This window comes from Coffea arabica, chromosome 7c (genome assembly GCF_036785885.1).
Source record: "Coffea arabica cultivar ET-39 chromosome 7c, Coffea Arabica ET-39 HiFi, whole genome shotgun sequence".
NCBI lineage: Eukaryota > Viridiplantae > Streptophyta > Magnoliopsida > Gentianales > Rubiaceae > Coffea > Coffea arabica.
In genome coordinates this window covers 2,496,428-2,522,870 of record NC_092322.1, presented here as the reverse complement: position 1 = coordinate 2,522,870, position 26,443 = coordinate 2,496,428, and the positions used below count along the sequence as shown (strand labels likewise).

The window sequence follows — 26,443 nt, the reverse complement described above, 5'->3', positions numbered from 1 at the left end:
ACTCAAACAAACATGATATGAAAAAAAAAAGGGTTCCTAACCCTAAGTCCTAACTCATAATCTCAATTTTCAAGCAACATTGAAATATATAAGAACTTTAAATTTAATTGTTAAGCTAAACTCCAATGTATCAACTTCCACTAAAATTTTACTTCCAAATATAGCTATAATTAAGTTAACTAATTAGTAATTGCTAATTAGTATTTAGTGATAGAATTATGATTTACACTTATATTTAGTAATATGCACGAGTGGGTATATATTCTACTTTGGCTCCTTCTACCGTTGATTTTATGGCAAAGAATGGTTTTCACTTAGATATTTTTGAAATTCTAAGTGGGCATACGACATGCTTAGCACAGCCTGAAGTCTGCCAGTTTATTTAACTGAAAAAAAGAAAGAGGAGGCTATTCTTGAAAAAAATGAAGAACTGCAAGGGCATTATGACACGAGATATTCAGAGGCTGAAACCATCCCGGTAGTCTATCTTTCTTCCGAGATTGTCTGCATGTCAGATTTTTCAAGACCCTAAAGTCGCGGCGGTGGTAGCAGGAATACAGGATGGAGTTCGCTCTTCAAAGACACCTATTCAGCAATACGACTCAGCGTGTAATTGGTAAGCAAGCTCTATCTATCCACTTTTTATCAGCACCAACTGATGATGATAGCTCTGTCCCTTATCCATAAAACACACTACTGCTTTTCCCACTTCTATTTCTTGCTTGTATGATGATGTGAGGATTTTAATTTAATCTTAAAAGAGCACACGTATAAACATTTAAGAAACAAAAAGGGGGTTCTAATCTTTAATCTGTATTCTTACTGAAAATGTTCTCTGCTGCTGCTTGGAGCTGTCTAATTGATAGAACTGATTGTAGAAAACGCAGAAGAAAGTTGCAGACTAGGAGCTGTCAATGTTTTTTTTTAAAAAAAATGATTCTGAGAGCTTTACCTATCCGTGACTTCATAGGGAAAAAGGCGTTTCAACAGCATAATCAACTAATATTATATCCTCCGGCAAGCTTAGGACATGTTTCTCTTCAGGCGATGCATAGCACTTCAATTTTCCATGGAGTTCCCTCAAGGAACAAGCAACTGAGGAATGCGCCTAAGGTCTCATTTTGTTTCCATTCTGATCATTGGCCATGATTTTTTTTTCTTTAAATTTCAGAGTATATGACGTATGTTCTTTAGTTCACATATAGATTGGCCCGGAATTCTCTTCCTAAATTCGTTAATTTTTTCCATTAAAAATTTTGAAGCATCTGACTTGTGCTATGAGGAGGAGGAGAGCGAACATTCCAACTGAAACTTACGTGTTAATGGAACCAGGAGAGGATGAGGAGTTTGTTTCAGAGGAAGAATTGAGGAGCAGGCTGAAGGGGTGGCTGGAGAATTGGCCAGGCAAGTCCCTACCACCCGACCTTGCAAGATTTGAAACTGCCGATGATGCTGTCCAGTTCCTGGTAAAATCTGTTTGTGAACTCGAAATTGATGGAGATGTGGGTTCAATTCAATGGTACGAGGTCCGGTTGGAGTAAGCAGCAGCCTTCCTGAAATCCTAATTTCATATAGCTTTCCTATATTTGAGATCCAGTGTGTTTAGGATATCCGACATTATCAAGGTTTTCTTGGGGTCATTATCGAACTTCGCAGTTACATATTTTTAATTAAGCTCCAAATCGACATATTTAAATCGTTCAAAGACCTTTATCTCATCCACAAATATGAATATGAATGGTACGGAGAAGGTGAACCCTTTGCATTATAGTCGACAAAAGTACACAAGATACAGACCACTTTTCTAATTTCAGCGAGTTGAAGGATCAAAAATTTTGAAACAAAAGGGAGGCAAAGAAATGGAGAACCCCATTAGGTGGTCTCTGTTTTGCTGATTATCAGACCGAAAGGTGAAAGAATTCTTCAACTGCTGCTCCACTGACCCAAAATTTCATATCCCGAAAAGTCCGACTTCCTGACGCTGTAAACCTTGAAGCTGCTAATGTACAAAACAATCAATAAAACTGAAAGGAAAGGAAACAAAGAAAGATCCAAACCAAAAAGAAGAAGAAGATTGCTGGGTGTTGGGGCTAAAAAAACAAAAGCGTACATGGGGTTGATTCTTGGAGGGAGGTAAGAGGGCGCCGGGCTTTCTACTTCTGGCAAGAAGTCCTCTCGACACCGGAGACATCATAAGATCGGTTGGACTAGTATACCTACAAGAAATGAAGAATCGCTTACAAATAGCTGAAACCAAAAAAAAAAAACGCGGAATATGAAAGGCAAAGAAGACAGAATTACAAACCTCTCAGGATATTTGAAAGCCTTGGGAACCTTAAGACGACTAGGAGTCACAGATTTGCAGGGAGCAGCCGCAGTATTTTGAGAAACTGGGCTTTTAATAGGTTTCTGCAGATTGTGAGGAGGAGGACTCATGGTGTCCAAAGTGGTAGACTCCATCTGGTTAAGGGCGGTTTCCAGCATATTCTCCATTGGGGTATGGAATTTGTGTAATGGGAATTTGGTATCTGTTGTTGGTCCAACTCCAACAAGAGAATATCAATCACTTTACCAGCAGCGTGGATATAGGGAGAGAAACACGAGATGATGAAAGAGCAGCAGCAGTAGTAGGGTGTTGAGAGAATAATTTGGAAAGGTTTCAAGTCAGGTATATATGAGTTGAGATGAGAAACAGGGGCGTGACCGTTTTGTTTTGTGGGGATGGAGTAAGGATTTTCAAGTTTCAACGGTCGAAATTTGGCAGACGAGACGACAGAAAATTTGGTAATCTAATCCTCTTTCCATCCGCCTTTCTTGACACTGTCCTATTTTTTTCTTTTAACACTAGGAGGAAAAGCCCACGCAACGCGTGGGAGTTTAGTGCCTATAATTAAAGAATGTTAATAATTATTATTTGACATTTTCTAGTATAAGAATTGAAGTATGATAATTTTATTATGTGATATTAAATTAAAAAAATCATAAGTTACATATTAAGTTAAAAAATATAATATGCAATAAAACATAATTATAAGATACGATCAACTACTTTGCATTTAACCTAATATAATAAAAGAACTATTTATATCTGCTCATGCACTTTAGGGATATTAAAATTTGTTATTTAGTTTGAATTTGATCTTGCTACAAGGGCAATCCACCACATTATCTTGTCATATAAGTGAGATTTGAACAATTAGCATACTTGAAGAAATCATTGATAGTAGAATTTCGGTTCTTGCAAGCCAAATTCTTGAATTTATATTGATTTTAAGGACATATATCATCACGAGGCCTTCACATTGAGCAACCAATTAATTATAATTTATTGTATGATTTAGGACATATAGCCATATAGCAAAGCATCTCCTTCTCGATAGGGATTACAATCATGAAATATCAGTTTTGTGTTAGTTGCAAAGATATACAACAACTAACATGCTAATTTAGAGGAATAATTACCTCAAAAAAATACTAAAGCATCTTAATCTACTCAATTTAAGAAAAACAATTAAAAGTAATGAGGTACATGCTTTAGATTTGTAGTCAAATAACTTTAAGTAGATAGTTAAACATATTGGCAAATCAGATGAAGTGAAAAATTGTCTAAATGGAATAGTCAATAAAGTAGCAGACGATTTGAAAATTATCCTAACTAATAGTTAAAACAACAAAAGAAGTAGATGTAATCTATAAATGGAAAAATTTATGATGATAAACTTATTTTAAACTATAAATAACAATTAACAAATGTGGTTTCTTCCTTACCAAACTTGTCTAACATGGGCAATTGAATTAAAATACTAAAAAATTATTGCACATACAACTTGCAATATTACAGATTTTTTATAACCAAAAAGTAAATTGGTTAAAGAAAACATATCTATTGAAAAAGGTATTGCAAAATAGGGAAGAAAAGTAATTAATGTAACAACATCCGAATTAACATCTATGATAACGGCCAAGAAACCAAACTTCTCTACTAATTAACATTAATTGTGTCTTAACATCTATATATCATAACTTTGTAAATAACTGATGAGAAAGGCTTTAAGAAATTAAAAGACTTAGATGTTAATACAATTAAATGATTAGAAGAGCTTTTATGTAATTTCACTAAAACACAAGTTGAATTCAGTTGTATCCAATGTTTAATTGGATATCAAACAATGTCACATATCAAACTTACCCCTAGTTTCAAATGTTTAAAAGGACATCCAAGTAATTACAACAAAATTAAATTAGTTATAATGATTCATATTCAATACTCTAATTGCACTTCAAACACTCTCACATTTTCAAAAAAAAACCCTATCCTTGCGGTTGAAATTCAAACCTTAAACTCATTCTTATATAGTATAGGGAATCTGTTTTCTGTACGACTGTTAATTAATTAATAACAGTACGACTTAAATAATGCGAAACTGGGCCGTCTCGTTGGAGGTTTACCTCACCTCCTGGCAAAAGATTGGGCCAACCCATTGCGAAAGATTGGCCCATCCCATTGCCTTGCTAGTTGTGTACGGCAAATGGTGAATGATAATTAAGATTTAAGAGGGTACCCAAGTTAGTAAACCAAATACCAAAGCAGATAATTCACCATTTGTTTTTGGGAAAAAAAAAGAGAGAAAGAATGCTAGGACTGTGGATTCCATCTACTTTCAATCAATTACCTCATCACGTTTCCCATTAGAGTAAAAAAAATATATATATATTAAATCTGCTAAATTCAAAGTTATTAAATAAAGGAAAAATTGATGGTAAAGACTACTGTAGACACCAAATTTTTAAATAATTTGTATGTTGCATCTAATTCATGATTTGGTTTTAGATTGTCTGCATTTTAGTTGTTACCTTTTTATTTGTCTTTTATTTGCTAATTATTTGTCATATTAATTTTGTTCACGTTTTAGTTTTAGTTTTAGTTTTAAGTTTTAACGTAAAATTTGTGAAAAAAAAAAAAGAAAAGAGGAAATTGATGAAAAATGGAAAATTGTGCTTTGTTGATTCTAGTTTATTTAGTTTCTATCCAATGTTAATTAAATTACTTTTTTTGTTGTTTTTGTTGTTTGTTATCTATTTTTATTATCAGTTTTATTTAATTAATTTCAAAAAAAAATCAAAAAAATCAAAAAAATCAAAAAATCACAATTCTATTTCTGCCGGTTCCATTTCCACTTCTCAACCTAGCACTTTCCATTGTTATTGCCGACTCCACTCCACTCCCAATACCTCAATATATACATCCCACTACGTTATATCATTTCCAATTCACTACAATCATTACCACTCACCATAACATTCTCATTTCAATTGTTCCTATGCCGTGAGCTGTGAAGTGATCAGCTTCTTTGGAAATAACGACAAGAGAGAGAGAGGTGAGGACTTAGCTTATCTTCCAGCCTCACTTCAAGACCAACCGAGAGAGGGAGAGAGAGAACCGAGAGTCAAACTTCCTCCAATCCAGCCGCAAGTTTGAGCCAGGGAGAGGGAGAGTTGCGGACTGCAATTCTGGACAGCCGAGAGTGGAGGATTTGCAGCTGCTAGTCGTGTGTTTTAGGCTTCAAACTAAGGTAATTTCTGAACTTAGATGAGTTGTTTATGGGTTGATGAAGCTGACTATAAGCATGCATGTGGGATTGTGTGGTTAGATGATAGCTTAAATCATAGAAAAATCTGTTTGAGAAGGAAGTGAAGCTGCCGAGAGCTTGAGCTAGAAGTTTCGGTTTTTAATTTGCTAGCTGTGATGATCTGAGCTTAATTTTGGACTCAACCTGATAGATAGTTTCTTATTTGATGTTGCATGTGAACTACGTGGCCTGAATTTCGGTTGCATGGCTGGAAATTTTAATGGAAGTTGATGGATTGCTGAAACAATTTTTCCAGTTTAGCCGTTGAAGTTGTTTTGGAAATTGCATGGGTATTTTAGCATGAAATTTGCTGGAAAGTGGTTGATTTTCACTTGGTTAGGTGTTTGACTAATTAAAATTAGATGATTAAGCTTTGCAGGAAGTTTATTGGTCCGGCTAAGCAAGAAAAAAAAATGAAATAGTGAACGGCTACATGCAAGTTCATCCAAGGATGGCGAACAGAATTTCTGGATTTGTGGATGTTTATAGTTGCTGTCCGAACTTGATCTGAACTAGAAATGATAGTAATTTCATTAAGTAGCCTTGTATGTTAGTTTTGGGTACTTAACACAATGATTCAACCGAGGTAAATTCGGATTCATGCCCAAGCACTTGCTGGAAAATGCATTTCAACTTGCCAAACCAGTTTTATATGTTCCAGATTTTTCAACTTGCTGAACGTATTTTATTTGTATTTGCACTGGATTTTGCTCAGTTTTTTTTTTCTATTTGTTTGGATGATGGTTTGCTGCCTAGTTTAAAGCCTTGTGTTTGGATTTGATTGTGCTTGAAAGCTGGATTTTGTAAAGTGCCGAATTGCAGAAAGCTTGCTGCGTTTTTTTTTCTGTTTCATTCTTTTGCTGTTTAGTTTTCTTTCTACCTTTGATGATTAGCTCCATTTTCTTGTTTCAATGCTACAATGAAGTTACAAGTTTAGTTGGTGATTGGTAGTTAAAATTCTGATATATGGTGAACACATTTGTATGTTGAAATGCAAGAAAAGCTGCGGCTGAAGGTGCACAAAGCCAGATTTGCTTCTTTTGTTATTGATGGATAATGAATTTCCTTCCTTTGTTGATGATCAAAACCAGATTTGCCATCTTAATCTTGCACCCAAAATTTCATGTTTTAAATTGGGTTAATAATTTCTGGGTTGATGAATTTGTTTGCATGATAGAAATGCGAAAGATTGCGGCTGGAAATTGCTGCTGCACTTTGTTTTTTTTTAGCAGTCACCGAATTATATTTTGCTTGTTTGAGCATGTTAAATGGTTTATGTCTTGGGGTATACTAGTGGGTAACATGCGATATTTGCCTCATTATGTTTTGATTTGAGCTCATGGATGGTCTGTACAAAGAGTAAGCCACAAATTTGCAGCAGATTATAAGAAAGTTTTTTTCTTTCATTTTTCTTCGCATGAGAGGCTGCCAGAATTTGTATTTGGAGTTGTTGGCCTGTTGAGTTACGCTTGTCTTTGGTTTAATGTTGAAGCTTGGATCGATTGGCTGAATTTTTAATTGTGCTAGGAGTGCATTTGAGCAACTCGGTAATGCAGCAATTCACCAAAACTGGTTTAGTTGTCTACCTTGCTAGTTTTCAGTTTTTGCAGCATGAAATAGGAAGAACAAGCCAAAGTTGCTGGATTTTGTTTTAGCATTTGAATATTCTTGTTTTCTGGATTTTTGTGTTCCGAAGAGGGGGAAGAATGTTTGATCTCCTTACAAGTTTTTTTTGTTTGTTGGATTGTGTTTGCATGGTAGAATGGAAAGAAGCCACGGCTGGAAATGAAATTTGTTGCAGAGAAAGTTTCTTCTACGTGATTGCATGGCTTTTGCATGAAAATGACTTTCAAAAATCGCACTCCAACCCCTTGGCTTCCATCTAATGCTTCCATGGCCCAATTAATTGGAAACTTAATTAATTTTGTCCTCCTAACATGCCATTTCCTCTTTAATACATCTTAATTTGTTTTGGGTAGATACTTAAGGGATTGTAGAATGAATTTGAAGGGTCTAATAATTTCTTTTTCCTAGACTTGTAGTTAATTTGATTTTTTTTGGATTCTTTGGCATTTGGTTGTTTAGCTACTAGTAAATTGCTCCTCGTTTACCTTTTTGTGAATTTTCTAGTTTGATTTGGTAAGTTTCACCTTAGATTCTTAATTTTATTTTATGTTTTTTTTAGTTTCTTATTGTTTATAATAGTAATAAATTGGCCCTTTAGACCTCTTTAATTTTTTTCAATTGGGTCTTTGTTTGTCTTAATTGGTTAAGTACAAGTAGTTTACTTTCCTTGGAATGCTTCGAGTGATTCAATTTGACGGTTGTTTCCATTTTCTTTTAATTTTTCTCAATTAAAGTGGTACCTTGACCTTTTTATTGTTTTGAAGCCATTTTTCTTTCATTTGGACACCATTCAAAGGGGGCGGTATATTTTCTTTTATCCCTTTTTGTGTCTCTTCTATGTGATCCAACGTGTTACGTGGAAATTACATGACTATTTGCTTTCATTGCCTTTCTTTAGTTCTTTCATTTCATTTACTTTTGCTTTTATTTAAGTTCTTCTTTATGGGGTATGTGTACACCTCTTGGCTTGTAATAGATAGGGCTTGGAGGAGCATTCAATGAAGACCTATCGAAGACGTGTGCCTAGCTAGCAAATGTAATAGTTAGGGCTTTAATTGCCTATGTGTTATGTGTTACTTGCTTTAATTAGGTTCTTGCATCTAGTTGAGCATGCTAAGTGTTATGTGCTATGTGTTTATAAGTGTTTGGCATGTCTACTCGCTTTCCATGGCCATGAATGAATGTGATGGACGAATGTACGTTTCCACTAGTCCAACGCTAGTCGGAATTCATAGAATGGGCTAGTCCAACGCTAGACCCTTAGGGACTTCCCCTCGTTAGTACATATTTGCGTGTTCATCACATGTCATGCATTTTTCTTAACTTATCATTTGGCATGCTTCTCGAAACCTTTTTTCCCTTCATTTAGGATTTTTGCATTTCATACTAGTTATAGGGTTCATTTGCTTGAGAGTCCCCTTAAATATGGGATATAGACGAGTGTGGCTTTTTATAAGCCTTAGCACGCTTGTATTCCCTCTATAAAAGGGCAAATTGAGTCACGATTTAGGTCTCCCCGTACTCAGTATGCATGAATTCCCTAGGTCCATGCATCCATTCTCCCATTTTTACCCTCATTACACTTTCACTTTGCACACGTGCACCTTTATAATCTTCACTTGCACACGAACACTTTTATCATCACTTGCACACATGCACTTTATATTATCATTTCACATATCGTATCTTGCTCACTCACGTGCACATTTTCACTTACACATTCTTGTCTTTTATTACTTTTTTCAAACTCATGTCCTCACATTGCATACATGCATTCCATTCATTTGCATCCCACTCGCATTATTCGTGACTTCTTCAAAGGATCGTTATTGGGCTTCACAATTAATGTGATTGGCACCACTCAACCTTTGAAGGGAAATTTCCCCCAATACCCCTAGGTCTAGGGTTTGCATTCATGTAGTGCATCCAAATGTAATAAATTCTTTGATTAAAACAAGAAAATCTTTGATTAAATCATGCAACTAGCCTTGGTTAGGTCAAAGGGGTGCCTTGGATTTTATCCTTGCCTTCCCTTTTGTCAAATGTGACTCCCGAACCTTTTTCTTTGGTTTACGTGGACTAGGAGTCGTTTAAAAGGGGTTTCTTACTACTTTTTCCTATTTTTTCAAAAAAAATTCATTTTTAGGTGACTTGGTACACCTTAACTCATTACCAAGTGGCGACTCCAATTTTTTATTTCAAAAACCCTTTTTAAACTATAATTTTTGGGTCAAATCGTCGCATTCTCAAACCCCCATTTAGACCCACTTTTCTTTTAAATCACAATTCATTTTTCAATCACAAATTGAATCAAAAAAATTCATTTTTTTAAATCATTTATTTATTTATCAAAAATGGGGCGCGACAACTACAGCTGAAATTAGCTTAGATTGATGAAATTTACCTTTTCCCTATTTTAACATATAAGTTCAATCTTTCTGTCTCTCCCGAGGAGATAAAATGACTATGAAAATAACAAAAAAATAATTTTATTGAATTCGTCTCTAAGTTAGCTGCGTTGCAGCAGAATGATTAGTCACAAGAGACTTCTCGTCAAAAGAAGATAATGGGATAAAAAACGTTCTGACTGTATACATTTTATCTTAGGAACATAAAGGGGAGATTGAAGCGAGAAGGAACGCCAACCTCGATTTAGTTTGAGTAGGCATTGGCCTGAATTTGAGAGTAGCAATCAACCTGGGGAAGTGAACCCGCGACTTGCTTTGACCGGACTTCCATGTATTATAAGTATTAGGGCAAAACGTCTATGGGGTACCCAAAACATGACATCCTAGTCCTGAACCGGTCATCGTGTGATGTTGATAGGAAAACCTGACATTTCGACCGTGAATGACCACGGAAATGATAACCACCACTTCACCAAAGCATTAAAATTTAATGCGGTGGGAGGTCAAGATTTAATACGGTGGTGATTCAATCTCTTTCGAATAATTCTTGGATCTCTTCAAATTTTTTTCCTCCCTCTAATATAGGATTAAATAGAATAAGTTATACAATAGTTATCGTCTCAAAAAAAAACAAAAAACCACCGAAATGATACCCAAAAAAAGGACTACTCAAACGATTAGGCCTGTCAACGGTCTGGATCTAGATCCGGATCCTTGAAATTATTGCGAGTATGGAGAGAGATTTAATTCCTTTACCCGGACTCGGATCCGGATCCGTTTTGTCAAACAAAAAAAAAAAGGGTCGGATACGGAATATAGTATTCCGACTCGTATTAGACTCGGATCAGGATATAAATGGATTAATGATTTAAAATATGCATATTTATCAATATAATTTGATTAGGGTGATGTATTAAAATAAAGTCAATTTGATTTATTTTCTTATTTGATTTTTTTTATATTAATTAGAAATTAGTGTACAAATATATTTTTTTCTCATTTTTATTAGAAATTAGAAATTTTTATATTTTTTTCGGGTAGACCCGGACCCGGATTCGAGACCGTTGGATCCGAATCCGGAACATAGAATAGAAGATTCATCGGGGTAAACGGATCGAATTCGAATCCGATTTGATATGCCAGATCCGGTCCGAAATAATGAATTTCGGCCCGGATTCAATCCGTTAACAGGCCTAGAAACGATACTACCGTGATGTAGATTTGACTAAAAAAAGAAAGATACTAATGACCTCGTGGTCTTGTGTCGGATTAAGGCAAAATGAGATGATCGTAACCACTTATTTTCTGAGCTATAAAACAAATCTGTTCTCACCCTCAAGACCTCCCTGAAGCGAGTCAAACTGGCGAGGATTGAAGGGACTACTGGTAAACGGCGCTTGTTTCGTAGTAGTATTACATAATTGGGTCAACAAGGGCAGGTGTAGCAAATCCAGAAGTTCCGGGTGCGGCATGTTTGAGGGTCACATTACATTATTGTACGCTAATATAATTAAATGTATTACTAAGGTTTTGTTTTGCACAAATATTAAGTACATCAACAATAATATGTCCTCAGCTTAGTTGAGCACTGTATTAGCGAACGATCTATAACAATCTCTACAAGCGGCTTATGATATCGAAAGTATGCTCCGATCATAATAATAATAATAATAATGTTGAAATCCAACCTACCCAAACTTTTTATTATTAAAGAAAAAAAGAAAAAAAAATAGTCCAGTTTGTCCAGAGAGGATAGAGGGGCAGCTTTTGTCCACACTATATATATATATATAGTATACAACTACTTCAGCATAGCAGTAGGGATTTGTGACGCCATTCTCATATCATCCTAGTATCCCAATTGGGGCTTCTGTTTCTGACCCTTGTCTTGTGCATTGCCAATATGTATCTACAGTTGGAGTTATGTGCGTCAGAGAAAGGAGATTTTTTTGAGTTGAGTAAACGTAAGATGCAAGATTATTAATAATATCAAAGGAGAGACTAGGAGGGAGAGAGAGAGGGAATGAAACAGCGAACCTAGCTCATGCCCTCTGCCCTCCAAGTTATACAGTAGTATTTTGTTTCAAATAAAGTAGAGCAGAGTTGGTCTCTGAATCACGGGTGCTCCTGTTCTCTATCGGTGGCAGGTTTCTTTGTGATTCTTCTATCGGGGGCTTGTGCTGTACTACGCAAAGATTGGCTTAGCTTCTTTTCTTGCTTCATTACTTGTGCATGAATCAAGAACTAGCTAGCTAGTAGTATAAACAGCATCAACTTTTAATGAGTTGTCAAGTAGTTTAGATTCAAACTTTTCAAGATGAGTTGTGCTTAATATATTCTCCCTTTCGATGAAGATGGAAGAATTTATCGCTCAGTGGTAATCGATTTCTAACCCTTCGAAGTGGCTTTTAATTTCCAAAGAAAAAGGTCAAGTAGCGTCAGGGATGAGTTTCAGTGTTTGATGATTGTATGTAAATGTAATGGTACACAGTGCAGAAACAGTGCAAAATGCCGTAATACTACAACACATCATCTGTCTGCACCTATACCACTTGCTACGAACCCTGTAGTGAAATTAGGCTCACATCATCGCTTTGGCGTCTGGCAAATGCTGGTTGGTGCAAAAACTGCAAACGAAGATGTCATCAAATCGTTTGTCCCGTTTCTGCTATTTATCGGTGGATTTTAGATTTGCTTTTTTTTTTTCTTTCTTTCTTTTCTTCTTCCCCCCGCCCCCCTTTTTTCTTGAAAAAAAGAAATGCGTGGGGGAAAGGTGGATTTTATAAATGATGTAACATTCGTTGCTTAGCCTGCTGCATGGGCTGGAAACCATGGCAGTCTTTTTTTTTTTGGCTGCATATCAAGAAATTAGAGTTAACTTACTGCTAACTCACAAGCCTACGACATATGTATAGAACAAAAGACTTTTGTGTTTATTGTGTGGGTCTAAGACCAAAAGAATATAAGTATATATTTATATTGAAAGGCAGGTTTTGTTCATTATGTTATGTTGGAGAGAAACTATTTTCGTGCGGAGGAGTAGAAGCTGTCCTTAATTTCTCGAAACGGCAATTCAGCCATTAGGGTGATTATTATGGGCATTTTTTTACTGTGATTGTATAATCACCAGCTCAGAAGTTGATGCCACCGTCAATGCATTAAGATTTGGTGGGGTAAGAGACAAGGTTAATTGTATTATTGCTTAAAAAATTCAGGCGGTGTGTGACCCTCCCCTCTCTCTAGCACAGGAAGTTATTGTATCGATAAAAAAAAAAAAAAAAAGATTGTGATTGTATAAATCCAGGTGGTTTGCAATCATAGATGTGAATGATTTCAGAGTGTGATTATTGGTGGAATATGAGGCATTTTCGAAATTGGATGTTGATAACTACGCTGCGTGGCACGATTGGGTCTATTAACAGAGCAGAAGCCCCAATCTCAAAATCCCAAAATAATTAGTGCAAATCACCAAAAAAAAAAATCGAAGATTATGGGCTCCGTTCCCGTATGTATATCAAGCACCAGCACTGATTATCCTGAAGCTTGAAAGGGATAGATCTGTCCTTGGGCCGCATGGCATTTACATTTTACAGGCAGAAGAAGAAGAGGAGTGCGCGTGCGTGTTCCTCCTCTGTTCATGCATGAGCATGACACTGAACTGAAGAAGATTAATCACACCACAAATCTCTCTCTCTCCCTCTCCGTCTGAGTCTGAGTCTGAGTCTGAGTCGGATCCTCTCTCTTATTTACTCCCAGCTGATTGTACGACAGAGAGACTCAAAACACATAGTACTGGTCCTTTCTCTCTCTCTCTCTCTCTCTAGTCTTTTATACTCCTACAATTCAATTCAGCTTCCAGCCGGGCACCGGCAACAAATTAAGTGCTGCTCGTTTCACAATTCACGAGCAGCCCGCTGCCGGCCTGGTCGTACCAAATTCTTACTTACTTGCCCCATCAGTTCTACCCCTGCTGCCTCCTAAAAACTTTTGGGAAATTCACTTGCTCTTTGTGCTAGTAGTCATCATTCATGGCCCCGGAAAAGATGCGTGTTTCTCTGGTGCTAATGATATTATTAATGCTTCTTCTAGTGGTGGCCAGCAGCGCTAGTGATCATAAACAAGCGGAAGAAGAAGAAGAAGAAGCTGACAGAATAACTGCTCTTCCTGGACAGCCCAAGGTCTCTTTCCAGCAGTTTTCAGGCTATGTCACCGTCAATGAAGTTGCCGCGAGAGCCCTGTTTTATTGGCTTACTGAGGCTGCTGATGAACCCTCCTCAAAACCCTTGGTTGTTTGGCTCAATGGAGGTTAGATCTCTCTTTATCTTTCCACCTCCCTCTTGCTGCTGCTTATTAGTAGTACACTGATTTAGTCTGGTAAAGAAAAGCTCCACCAAAGCGCCGAAAAGGGGGGTTAACTTAATTGGCTACCCTCCCAATCTCCTATTGATTCTGCTATAACATGCTACAGTAGGGTATTATTTGGTGCAAGTCTGCATGCTTTCCTTGGTGCCATCTAAGAAGAAGTTTGATATCATTTTGACTCTTTACCTCCTCTTTGTGTTATATAGTTACTCGAAGAGAAATGTTTTTGCATAACCAACAGAAGAAACATGTTAGTATTATACTTAGGAGGACGAGGTTTTCGATCTGCTTGTAGCAGATAAAGTATGAAACACACACACACACACACATATGGTTCGTTTATGTTTTGGACCATCTCTCCCTCTGTGTGTGTACGTGTGTATGTCTTTTTTTTTTTTTTTAATAAAAACTACTTTATATAAATTTGTTCTTGTGGCTTTTGATTCTCAAGGGCTAATGCTTGCGTCGTTTCGAGCTTAATTGGCAGACTGTTAATCATATTGGTTCAAATACATGTACTGTTCTTGAACATAAAGGCAGACTACGTACGTAGTAGAGACTAGGATCCAAGGAGAGAGAGCAGTGGGGAGATGATGCCCTTTTGGTGCAGTCGAGGATGGACAGATTTACTACTACCGACGCCCATATTCACGACTCCGAACCCCATGATTTAGGGATTCACAAACATTAAACACACGAATCCTCTCCTCAGTCCCTTTTCCTCACTCTCTCTCTCTCTCTCTCTCTCTCTTAGCCCACCAGCATTTACGTTGCATGTAGCTAGATGCCAGAAAAACGTTGAATGCAACTTAGAAAAAGGGATGATCATTTGTTAGTAGGAGTCGACCAACACCACAGTCGTCATTAAGGTTCTGCTGAAGCCCTTTGTGATCAGAGTCTCTGGTGCACTAAAGTAAATGTTACTGCTTGCTAGGTTGCTAGCACGCGGCACTAATGTGTAATTTTTCTCATGATTGCTACCATCTTTTTCCAATAAATAAAAAGAAACATATTTATGATCATGAATCAATAGTACAATAATGTTAGTACATGATACTTGGTTCTAATGCAAAGTTCATAACATTAACACGCGGAGGCTTTTAGTTGAAGAGATAGAGATCAACTTTACCAAGCACTAATTTTATGTGAATCAGTTGTGCCACATGAATTTTTTTCCCCGGGGGGGGGGGGGGGGGGTGGTGTCTCATTCTGTCCTATGCAGAAACAAAAATGCAACAGATATATTGGTATATACTCTTGTATCATGCTTTGTAAAGCATCACTGGCGATGGATGGGCTAAGAAGGAGTGTCGTTTCCAGAAATGGTTTGTATTGCACATCAAATGCTTGTTGATATTTGTGGCCGGACAAATTTTGGGAAAAAAAGAGAGTCAAAATATGTTTCTTAACCTGATTCCAAAATCAGGTCCAGGTTGCTCTTCCGTGGCGTATGGCGCATCAGAAGAAATTGGACCATTCAGGATAAACAGGACAGCCTCCGGATTATACCTCAACAAATTCTCGTGGAATAAGTTGGCAAACTTGCTATTCTTGGAAACTCCAGCAGGGGTTGGCTTTTCATACAGCAACAGGTCTTCGGATCTCCTTGACACTGGCGATCAACGCACTGGTAAGTGTAATCAGTCATCAGTCATAAAGCCCTTTCTTGCCGCAATTGCTAATATCATCAGTCATAATTGTTTCTGACTTCTGGGGCGTTGTGGGAGGGCCTGGCTAGCTATAGCAATCACATGAACCGTCCAAATTGGTAGGCCGTGTCTTGAATGACCAGCTGACCATACCCAATCTCTAATGGGGTATTATTTACCTGTCCCAGTTGTTCCATGGATGGCTGTAGCTACCATTGACTACCTTTGGTAGATCAATCATGGCGGACCACTATCCATCCAATTAGGAAAGGGTGAAAAAGGGGTCACTCTAGAACAAGAAAGGTGCACGATTATGGGGTCGTGACTCGCGAGTCTTTTACAGCGCACATTATTAGGTGCTAGGCTGCTAGCTAATTAAGAAGTTTATGGGACACATACAGGGTATGTGAAGTGCTTAATTCTTCCTGGATTTTACTCTTTTAGTTGAACTAATTGTTCTTCCGCTAAAACAAAGTTATAAATGTTAAATGAAAAATCATCAATAATAAAATACCTAAAAAAACAATAGCAATATAATAATGCATAAATGCAGAAGCTTTTTAGACACAACTATGTCGCTTTCTTTTAAGATCATTCAAGTTTTTGCGAAAGAATCAATTCTGATACAGTAGAATTTTTATCTAGTCACTCGCTACATACAATAGGCCAACAATATTTGTTATCACTCTCATTAGTCTACACAACTGAGAAAGTATACATTTAACTCCGCCAAAACTATCTTTCTTGCCAAGTTGTGAAATTTAAATATTTTATTAAAATATTCCAACGCTAATTACTCAGGGTACTACTAATACCAATTGAAACCCCGCCAAGGGAAACCAAAAAAAAAAAAAGGTACCTAGTTATGCATCTTTTACTTTATGGATTAATTCCTGTAAAGTGTAAACACAGCACCAAGGCAAAACTCATGATTTGATGTCAAACTTTTTATGTAGCCGAGGATTCACTAAAGTTCCTGATTCAATGGATGGAACGATTCCCACGCTACAAGAAACGCGAACTTTATCTGACTGGAGAGAGCTACGCAGGCCATTATGTTCCTCAGTTGGCTAATGCAATAGTAGGCTACAATTCCAAGTCCAAGAACCCCATTAATCTTAGAGGATTCATGGTAATTTTAATTGATACAAGACATTTGATTGCTGGAGTATTTGCTTTTGGTCCATTATTCTAGATTCAAAATCAATCATAATCATTTGCAGGTGGGGAATGCAGTTACAGATAACTACTACGACAATCTGGGAACAGTGACATACTGGTGGAGCCATGCCATGATCTCTGATGAGACATATCGGCAACTGGTAAACATTTGCGACTTCCGGCGCCAAAAGGAGTCAAATGAATGTGAATCCTTGTACTATTATGCCATGGACAAAGAGTTTGGTAACATTGATCAGTACAACATATATGCTCCGCCTTGTAACAATTCCGACGGTAGCAGAACAACACGGCACTCAATGCGTTTGCCGCACCAACCATATCCGGTAAAAAAAAAATCGAGTAAACGCCATCAGATTTTCGTAATGCACTCGTAGCACGAGATGATGACGACTCGTCTTGACTAGACAACAGATTGATTAACGTTGTTCTCTGTGTCTCCTACAGATGTTTAGGCAGTTATCAGGGTATGATCCTTGTACTGAAAAGTATGCCGAGGTCTATTACAATAGGCCGGACGTGCAGAAAGCTCTCCATGCTAATACAACTAGGATTCCATATAAATGGACAGCCTGCAGGTAAATAAAATAAATCGTCAGACTGACTTATGCAAGTAGAAGTAGTTCTTCTGTCAAAATAGAGAATTTATGTGCATTTGCTAATTGTGATTCACTTCTCGTAGCGAAACCTTGAATCGAAATTGGAATGATACGGACAGCTCTGTTCTTCCAATATATCGGAAATTAATAGCTGCTGGTTTGAGAATATGGGTTTTCAGGTTAGCAATTTGTCACTTGTTGTCATCGACTGACCTTATTATATACTGCTGAATCGTTCTATTAGTGATCCTTGCAAATGAAGTTTTTTTTTTTTTTTTTTGTTTGATTCTTTCTTGTGAATTGGCAGTGGAGATGTAGACTCAGTAGTGCCTGTTACAGCCACGAGGTACGCCCTGGCACAACTCAAGCTGGACACAGATGCACCATGGTATCCTTGGTACGTCAAGAAACAGGTTAGCTAGTTGCCTCTCGACTTTTCTAATCTTTGATCCATTCAAGCATAAAATTTGCACGTTTTGGGATTGATAACTTTTTCACTGGAGAAGAGGGGGGGGGGGGGTTAAGGAATTGACGTTTTGTAGTAATTGTGTGGATGGTTTTGCAAAAGGTGGGAGGCTGGACAGAGGTATATAAAGGGCTGACATTTGCAACAGTTAGAGGTGCTGGTCATGAAGTACCACTTTTAAAGCCCAGAGCTGCGCTTCAGCTACTCAAATCGTTTCTAGCGGGACAGCCCCTTCCCTCTCTAAAATGAAGCACTCTCCACCATTAATTTCGGGACCAAACCCTTTAAGCTTTGGTGTTATTTTTGCCAAAAAAGGAAGGCCGCACTTTGATTATGCCAAGCACATGCGAATGAAGGTGGGGCGGACGAATTGAGGAATGGGGCTGTTGGGCAGGGAATGTTTGCAATGTTGCAACACTTGTAGATCGGTTTGATCATTGCTGAAATAAAAGGGAAAACTAAAAACATGCAGGTGCTTATTTGTAACATTATTCTTTTTAAGGCTTTCTAGTTGATGCAGATCATCTTCAATATGTATCTTGCTCACCCTCTTGCTTTCGTCGTCACAAGACAGAGGGGAAGAATTATAGGGAAAAAAAAAAAAACCCCGCAGGATAGATTTGACTGAATTCTGCTGTGTTGACTTGTCGCCGGAGTCGCAAATTTCGTTTATCCTGCCGGAGGGAAAGTGACCCCTTAACTTCCTCATGAATTGAAAAGACATGGTGGAGACGGGAAGATATTATTATTATGTAGTCAAATTGTCAAGGACCACGAAATAGGGAGTGTTGGTGGTGTGGTTTTCCTAGATGCGGTCCAATAAAATAAAATTTTCAAAGGGTACGATGAATTGACGTGTATTTGTTTGTTGACTGTGCACACGGCATCATATTTTCATTTCGGTTTCACAAAATCCTATACTACTAATAAATTGCTACCTCTTATTAAAACTCTAATAATACTGCTGCTGTATTATTGATAATTATCCCCAAAATCCGGAACGATTCAATGAAGAAAAATTGAATCCTTGAAGAATTCCCTCCAAAAAAAAAAAGATTAATTTTGCTTACGCTGCTCGTGTATACACCGTCAGCATTGAATGAATGACAATTATACGAAATTTAAATTTAAAATTTAACTTTTGTACGCATATCATGAATCTAACGGTGATAGCGTATATATTATCAGTGTATATAAAATTTACTCAAAAAAAAATATCCTTAAAAAATAAAATAGGTTGGAGGGCGCAGAGTAACGATTTCCCTGATACTTAATGGTGGTGTCAATTGTTAACACTTAATAGCAAAACGTAAGCACGCATTAGTAGCAGAAGTGGTCAGCTTTTGAAGACTTGAGCCAAGCCAGTTTTGGGCGAATCATATAATTCATACCCCACTAAATTTGTCTAATTCAGCTGTCTTGTGTTTTTTTTTTTTTTTTTTTGAAACATTGAGAGCTGTCTTCAGTTTGAACAATTTTTTTTGCCCTTCTTTCAGTTTAGGATTTTAAATTTAATACTACTATTCTTCCAAGTACTGCACTCTGCCTCCGATGTGATATCCTCTTCAAACTTTTTGTGCATTAAACACTCATCCGTTTATCGTTTGGGAAAAAAAAAAAAAAACACTCATCCGTTTATTTAAATAACAAATATAAATGAGGCAGCGCATTCCTGCGGTCCTACCACGAACCGGCGATCTAAATAATGTGTCAGCAATCATTTTTTATTTGTGCACGACAGTATTCGATGACTTATTTTTTTTCATCATAGTAGTTGACGGGTTTGAAATTTGTTCGTCGATCAATTCATACGTCTCCAACAGCGAAGGTAACATCGTTCAGGACCCCCTTCTCCTCTTCCCTCTCTCGCCCTGGGGATTGCCTCTTAGGATTCATATGAGAACTTGATCAAAATGCATTTAAATATGAAAATATCGCAAATGGCACGTCGTTAAAATAAATCTTTTTGTCTTTTACTTTTAAAATTATAATTTTAAATATTTAAAAAAATTATACGAGTAAAATTTGGTCAAAACTTAGATTTTGAACCACTTTTCATCTCGGCGCGACCAATGTATGGCCATTTTTTCAAGGGATAATTTCAGGAGCCTTCCTTGAGATTTTTCAGTATTTCACTTAGTTCTCTTGACATTTTAAATATTACACTTGACTCCCTTGATTTGACACTTTGATAACCAAACTTCAAAACAAAGTCAAAATTTTAATGAATATCCTAAAATGCCCTTCTTATCTTACAAAGTTCAATTTGTTTTTCTAAACAAAAGCAGTGTCAAGCTTTTCAAGCCAATATTTGTTATTTGATAATCAACTATAACAATAAATATTTGCTGTAATATGGTATTTTTTATAGTGCTTTATTGGAAATATAAATTCTTTTCATGATAGAGAAGAAAGTGTTATTTTTTTTCATAAAGTTTGTGGACTATTTTTTTTTTAATAAAAATGTATGGACTAGTTTAGTGGTGGAACTATCATAATTTGGTAGTGATTTTAGGCCATTTGATTTTAATCATTGTTGACTTATCCTCATACCAAATAAAAGAGCTACAAAAAAATTTGAAGGATATTAAAAGTTATAAAAAAATTATTACTAGTTTAATGTCTAATTTGGATAAATATTAGGGACAACATTGATAGTTTTTCTATATTTCTAATGAAATATAAGAGAAATGAATAAGAAAGAAAAGGTAAAAAAAAATTATAAAACCTATCCTTTGCATAAACATGGCAACAAAAGAGTTTTATTAAAAATATTAAGATTAGTGTTGTCATTTTAAATGGGGCAAAGGAGGTAAGTGTAATTTTTTAAACCTTAGGGGAGCCAAGTGAAATTATTAGAAATCTCATGAGAGGTTTCTGAAATTATCCCTTTTTTTAGGGTAAAAATATTATTATATTTCATTTGTAATTAAACAAATAACTCAATCTATATTCATTTTTGCTTTTTAAAAAAGTATGATCTGACCCGGACCTAATCCATGTTTACTTTTGTCATTACAAAAGTGGGATCTGGCCCATTTTGTATATATGTGGATCACGTGGTAATTTCAAACTAAAGAGTGATTAAAAAATTAGGTTGAAACCAAATTTTATTAACTTAAATTTGTAAAGAAAACGCAAAATTAACATTTTAAATAAAAAATTTATTTAGAAAATTATAAGAAATATTTTAAACGATTTTTTTTCCTTTAAATATTGCTGCGTTCATTCGGCTGTCAATACTTGAAATGCACAGAAGTTCAAGGGGTTCTTGGTATTAGCGTATAGATTAGAAACACGTTTTTTGTCGTAGGTTAACGGTCTACGACTTAAGGCACCTTACTTTCACCCATTAACTAATTAATTTAGACATGTTACCCACCTGCTGCACATCCACTTACTATGTTGGACTATCAACATCCAACCCCTAATCTAAAGCAAGTTGGACGATTTGTTTGTTTTATCTTCGATAACCAATTAATCTCTCTTCATATCACTAATTTAGGATGATCTTGCAACTTCCTTTTTAAACTTCCTGTAAATGTCTTCTTTTAGAAATCTTAAACATAACATAAAGGTTCCTTCGCCATCATCATGGGCATAGCCTGTAGAAAAAAAGAAGAAGAAAAGATGGGAAATTCAGGTCAGCGATTGAGGCATTAACAATTTGTACCCGTGCTAGTAAACTTGGTTACGACTAATATTTTCCATTGTGCGTATTTGTTGGTGAAGATAGAAAGACCGGAAAGTCAAAACGGTCTTGGACCAACAACGGAGGCAGCTTTTTAAATATATATATATATATATATGCCGGCTTCCCTGAAAATTATAGCTCTCCGACGGTGTTTTCATCTGTCGCCGGTTCCTATGGTTTTGCTCGCACTCACATGATGGTCTTTTGCAATCATCATATACTACTAGGATAATAGAAACTGCTGCTTCCAATCTCAAGCAGCAAAGTAATTTGGATGTGGTCATTGTGTAAATATCTTATCATTACTTTACCCCTTCAAACTATATCACTACTATCAGTTTACCCCCTAACGTTATTTTTTAGTCACTTTACCCCCATAAGTAATTCAACTCAGCATGTTAAGAAATTTTGGACAAAAATACCCTTTTATTTTATAGCATTATTACATTGTTATTATCACTTTATTCGTTTAGATTACAGTGATACAATCACTTTAGTTCCTAATATTATTTTCTAAGCATTTTACCTCATCGTTAATCTAACTAGCATGGTCAAAAAATTTTAAATATATTTACCCTTTTTTATATATAATTAAAAATAAAAAAAATTAGAATAGTTATTCTTCCTTTTGTTCACTTTAAGAGATCGAAAAACATAAAAATAAAAGGATTTTCTCAAATTTCTTTTTTTCATATTTATTAATACTAAGAAAAGAAAAGGAGATAAGAAAGAAGAAGACAAAAAATTAGATTTTGCAAAAAAAAAAAGAAAATAAAGAAAAATCTAACATTATCGTATTACTTTAAAATTGTCGAGATTAGGATTGGAATTTGGGTGGTAAACAAAAAAAAGTGAAATAATTTTAAAATAATAAAAGTATTTAATTCTTTTTTATTTGTACTTTTTAAAAAAGAATTGAGCTCTCTCCCTCCCTCTCCCCCTCTCCATCTTTCTATTTTTTTTTTCAATATTAAAAAAATTGCCAAGAATAAAAAAATTAATACTTTGACTTTTTTTCTTGATACTAAAAAGGAGAAGAGTTACTCTAAATTTTTTATTATACAAAGAGGAGGGTATTTTCTTCTAAAATTTTTTAACTTGCTAAGTTAGTTTAATGGTAGGATAAATTGTCTAAAAAATTACTCTATGGGGTAAATTGATAATGAGACTATATTTTATGAAGATAAAGTGATAATAATTTTAAGGGTTAAACATGTCTTTTCACTTTAATTAACAAACTCCGTTAAGTTTTACCGTTAGTCTTGAAGGTAAAGTGACTAAAAGATAACGTTAAGGGGAAAATTGATAGTAGCACCAAACATTAAGGGGATAAAGTGATAATAATCCTACTAATAAAAAATATGGTGTGACAAATGATTTGAAAATAATAATGTTCATCCATGTTTGATGCAGCAACAGGTGATTTAATTGACTAATAACACACAATGCTAGAAGACTAACACATGAATTCAAACAGTGAATTTGTCATTTTTTGAGCTTGTAAATTCTATGGATTTGCAATTTTTTTTTCTTTTTAAAGTCAGTAGGAATATGTCGAGCAGGCCTTAGTTTAGTAGTTGAACCCTACTAAAGTTGAGAATTTAAGAATTAAAATTTCTAAGTTCAAATCCCATCCATCCCTTGTTAGAATTGTTTTTTTTTTTTTAAAGCAGTAACTTTTATATTTTAGCACCAGAAAAATTATGGGAATTCGATTTTTTTTTGGGGGTTTTCCGTTCTCTTGTAAAACTTGGTCAGTGACATCAATCCAAAGTCCCTGGACAAAGGAGCAAGCTCGCATAGAGAAGTAAAAAGTCGGCCATCTGCACAAAAGGTGTTAATAGTAGTGAGGTGACTTGGAACTTGCCACTCCGAGGAGGACTGGACGCCTGCCATTATCCCAATTTATCTCTTCATGTCTCCAACCCCACCAATCACCAGACTTTTTTTTCTTTACTCCTCCGCTTCTCTCCCTATTATCATCGGCTTCATACACTACATTTTTATTCTGCTACTTTCTACTAGTATGATACGAGCACAATACTAATTGGATCTTCTTCTGCTGATTCAATCTTCCACTTCCCTTGTAGATTGCTCTTTAAAAGGTTTGTATCTCTAGTTTCTTTAGATTTTTTGCTCTTGGGAGCAGTACGCACTATGCCTTCTGTTCGGTCCTGCGAATTCTGCACGCTTTTCTGATTTTGTTTTCTCTGTCTGATATTAGCAGTCAGCAGATCTTCATGATTCTTGACCTTTAGTGCTTCTTTTTTGTGGGTTCTGCTTGTTTTTTGTTTTCTCTTCCGCTATTGACTATTTCGGTTATATTTTCGTTGCTTGCTGTTCTTTCTCGATTTATATGCTGAATTGAGAATTCATTAGTTATGTATGTGTGATTGCTTGAGGTCATTTCAAGATTCGATTTTTTTTCCCCTGGGAATTAAGATTTGTTCCGGGGTTTTGGAAGTTGTTATTGTTGCTGTAGTTGCACTATTGTTGTAAGTCATGGGTGAATGTCGGCCCCCCACCCCAATCTTGGAAGAAGAAGAAGAAAACTTAATTGCTGCAGCTCAAAACATAGTGAAAGCATTAGAAACCAACAAGAACTTGACTAATGATGCCAGGAAAATCTTGGCTGGTCTTGGCACTCAATTATCTTCCATAGCTAAAGCTTGTGAAGAAAAGGCAGAGAGGGAAGAAGAGGCGGAGGAAAAGGGACTTTCTGAGATTGAGGAGCAGCTAAATAGAGTGCAGGATAAGGTCATGAGATGGGAGGCGAATCAATCTATGATATGGGATTGTGGCCCTGACGAAGCTTATGAATATTTGAGGGCTGTTGATGAAGGTCGTAAGTTGACCGAGAGTTTGGAAAGTTTGAATCTTGCCAAAGATAGTGAAGAGGATGGGTTTCTGCACCGGGCTCATGATGTTCTTCAGACTGCAATGGTTAGGCTTGAGGAGGAGTTCAAGCATTTGCTTGTCCAGAACAGACAGCCTTTTGAGCCAGAGCACATGTCTTTTCGCTCAAGTGAAGATGATACCATAGATGATGGCTCCATTGTCTCCTATGGGGATGAGTCGGTGGAGGATGTGGTGCAGAGAGACAGTATCAGCAGGGGCTCAGAGGAATACATAATTGAACTGGTTCATCCAGATGTGATTCCTGACCTCAAATCTATTGCCAGTTTGATGTTTGTTTCAAATTATGGGAGGGAATGTTCTCAGGCTTATGTAAGTGTCCGCAAAGATGCACTTGATGATTGCCTCTTCATCCTTGAAGTGGAGAAATTGAGTATTGAGGATGTACTGAAGATGGAGTGGAATACACTGAACTCAAAGATCAGGAGGTGGGTTCGTGCTATGAAGATTTTTGTGCGTGTTTATCTTGCCAGTGAAAGATGGCTTAGTGATCAGATTTTTGGGGAGCTTGAATCAGTCAGTTTGGCATGCTTTGCTGAGTCATCGAAAGCTTCAATTTTGCAGCTCTTGAATTTTGGTGAAGCAATAGCTATTGGTCCCTATCAACCAGAAAAGTTGATTCGGATTCTTGACATGTATGAGGTGCTTGCAGATCTTTTGACAGATATTGATGCTTTGTATATGGGTGCCACTGAATCAAGTGTTAGAACGGAGTGTCAGGACGTTTTAAGGAGATTGGGAGACTGTGCAAAGGCAACCTTTCTTGAACTCGAGAATGCTGTTGCAACTAACATATCAGCCAATGCTTTTCCTGGTGGTGGAATCCACCATCTCACTAGATATGTTATGAATTACATTAGAACTCTTGCAGATTATGGCAAGACACTTGATGTGGTCCTGAAGGACCATGAGAAGGAAGATCATGTTTCCACTTCACCGGACATGAGCCCAGTTAGTGAAGAGGATAATAGTAGCTGTGAAAGCTCTTCTGCTTCCCCAGTGGCTTTACATTTCCGATCTCTCCTTTCAATTCTGGAGTGCAATCTGGAAGATAAATCCAAGTTGTACAGGGATGAGTCACTGCGGCATCTTTTCCTCATGAATAACATTCATTACATGGCTGAAAAAGCAAAGAGCTCGGAGTTAAGAAATGTACTAGGCGATGAATGGATTCGCAAGCATAATTGGAAATTCCAGCTGCATGCTATGAACTATGAGAGAGCTACTTGGAGCTCTATCCTTTCCTTGCTTAGGGATGAGGGGATACAAAATCCTGGTTCGACTTCTATTTCGAGAACCCTTCTGAAAGAGAGATTGCAGAGCTTTTATCTTGCTTTTGAGGAAGTTTACAAGAGCCAAACTGGTTGGTGTATTCCCGATAGCCAGCTTCGAGAAGATCTTCGAATCTCAACATCCCTCAAGGTAATACAGGCTTATCGGACCTTTGTTGGAAGAAATACTAACCATATAAGTGAAAAGCACATTAAATACAATGCTGATGATTTGGAACATTATCTCTTGGACTTCTTCGAAGGCTCTCCAAAATCTTTGCATGGCAGCCATAGGAAATAGTAATGATGGATGGAGCGGGATTGATTGAGGGAGTTCATACACACTGAGTTAGAATTTTCTTAATTGTCCATCTCAACCATTACAAACTAAAGATTCCAATTTTGTAACTTTTGTATCAGCTTTGTAATCCATAAATGGAAAATTTTACACTGTAAGCAAGTGTATTACTTAATATAGATGGGACTTGAAGGTTGTTGTACTTTGCTGGAGTTGTTCTAAACACTGATGGCAAAGGATTCTAAACACTGTTGTACTCAGGTATAACTGCGCAGACTGTGTGTGTAGTTCTTATATGCAAAATTACAAGTTAATTGTGGCATGCATGCGAGACTGGAGTTTGGT

At 36.5% G+C, this 26,443-nt stretch overlaps 4 protein-coding genes across 8 annotated transcripts; 3 read left to right on the top strand and 1 right to left on the bottom strand.

Moving 5' to 3' along the window:
• Window positions 1–425: 425 nt before the first annotated feature.
• Window positions 426–1,705, top strand: LOC113698300 (protein CHLORORESPIRATORY REDUCTION 7, chloroplastic-like). The gene is made up of 3 exons (XM_027218077.2): window positions 426–616; window positions 971–1,113; window positions 1,263–1,705. Exons 1-3 carry the CDS (start codon window positions 562–564, stop codon window positions 1,539–1,541), a joined length of 477 nt encoding a protein of 158 aa, XP_027073878.1. The 5' UTR covers window positions 426–561; the 3' UTR covers window positions 1,542–1,705.
• A 23-nt stretch (window positions 1,706–1,728) lies between these two features.
• LOC113698302 (uncharacterized) lies at window positions 1,729–2,760 on the bottom strand. 2 transcript variants are annotated; one of them, XM_027218079.2, is made up of 3 exons: window positions 2,306–2,760; window positions 2,111–2,216; window positions 1,729–1,999 (listed from the first exon to the last, which is right to left on the bottom strand). In XM_027218079.2, exons 1-3 carry the CDS (start codon window positions 2,491–2,493, stop codon window positions 1,952–1,954), a joined length of 342 nt encoding a protein of 113 aa, XP_027073880.1. In that variant the 5' UTR covers window positions 2,494–2,760; the 3' UTR covers window positions 1,729–1,951. The 2 variants fall into 2 exon arrangements, with proteins under 2 accessions (XP_027073880.1, XP_027073881.1); XM_027218080.2 differs by having other exon boundaries at window positions 1,729–1,996; window positions 2,306–2,753.
• A 9,893-nt stretch (window positions 2,761–12,653) lies between these two features.
• On the top strand, window positions 12,654–18,450 carry LOC140010372 (serine carboxypeptidase-like 25). Of its 3 annotated transcripts, XM_072057110.1 has the most exons (9): window positions 12,655–13,453; window positions 13,754–13,969; window positions 15,453–15,656; window positions 16,632–16,807; window positions 16,899–17,180; window positions 17,302–17,432; window positions 17,537–17,632; window positions 17,761–17,866; window positions 18,022–18,450. In XM_072057110.1, coding segments are annotated over exons 1-9 (1,359 nt in total). In that variant the 5' UTR covers window positions 12,655–13,452; the 3' UTR covers window positions 18,169–18,450. The 3 variants fall into 3 exon arrangements, with proteins under 3 accessions (XP_071913210.1, XP_071913211.1, XP_071913212.1); XM_072057109.1 differs by having other exon boundaries at window positions 12,654–13,969; XM_072057111.1 differs by lacking the exons at window positions 12,655–13,453; window positions 13,754–13,969 and adding an exon at window positions 13,996–15,351.
• A 5,099-nt stretch (window positions 18,451–23,549) lies between these two features.
• Window positions 23,550–26,300, top strand: LOC113698888 (exocyst complex component EXO70E2-like). 2 transcript variants are annotated; one of them, XM_072057108.1, is made up of 2 exons: window positions 23,550–23,718; window positions 24,235–26,300. In XM_072057108.1, exon 2 carries the CDS (start codon window positions 24,374–24,376, stop codon window positions 26,099–26,101), a length of 1,728 nt encoding a protein of 575 aa, XP_071913209.1. In that variant the 5' UTR covers window positions 23,550–23,718; window positions 24,235–24,373; the 3' UTR covers window positions 26,102–26,300. The 2 variants fall into 2 exon arrangements, with proteins under 2 accessions (XP_071913209.1, XP_071913208.1); XM_072057107.1 differs by lacking the exon at window positions 23,550–23,718 and having other exon boundaries at window positions 23,973–26,300.
• Window positions 26,301–26,443: the final 143 nt, after the last annotated feature.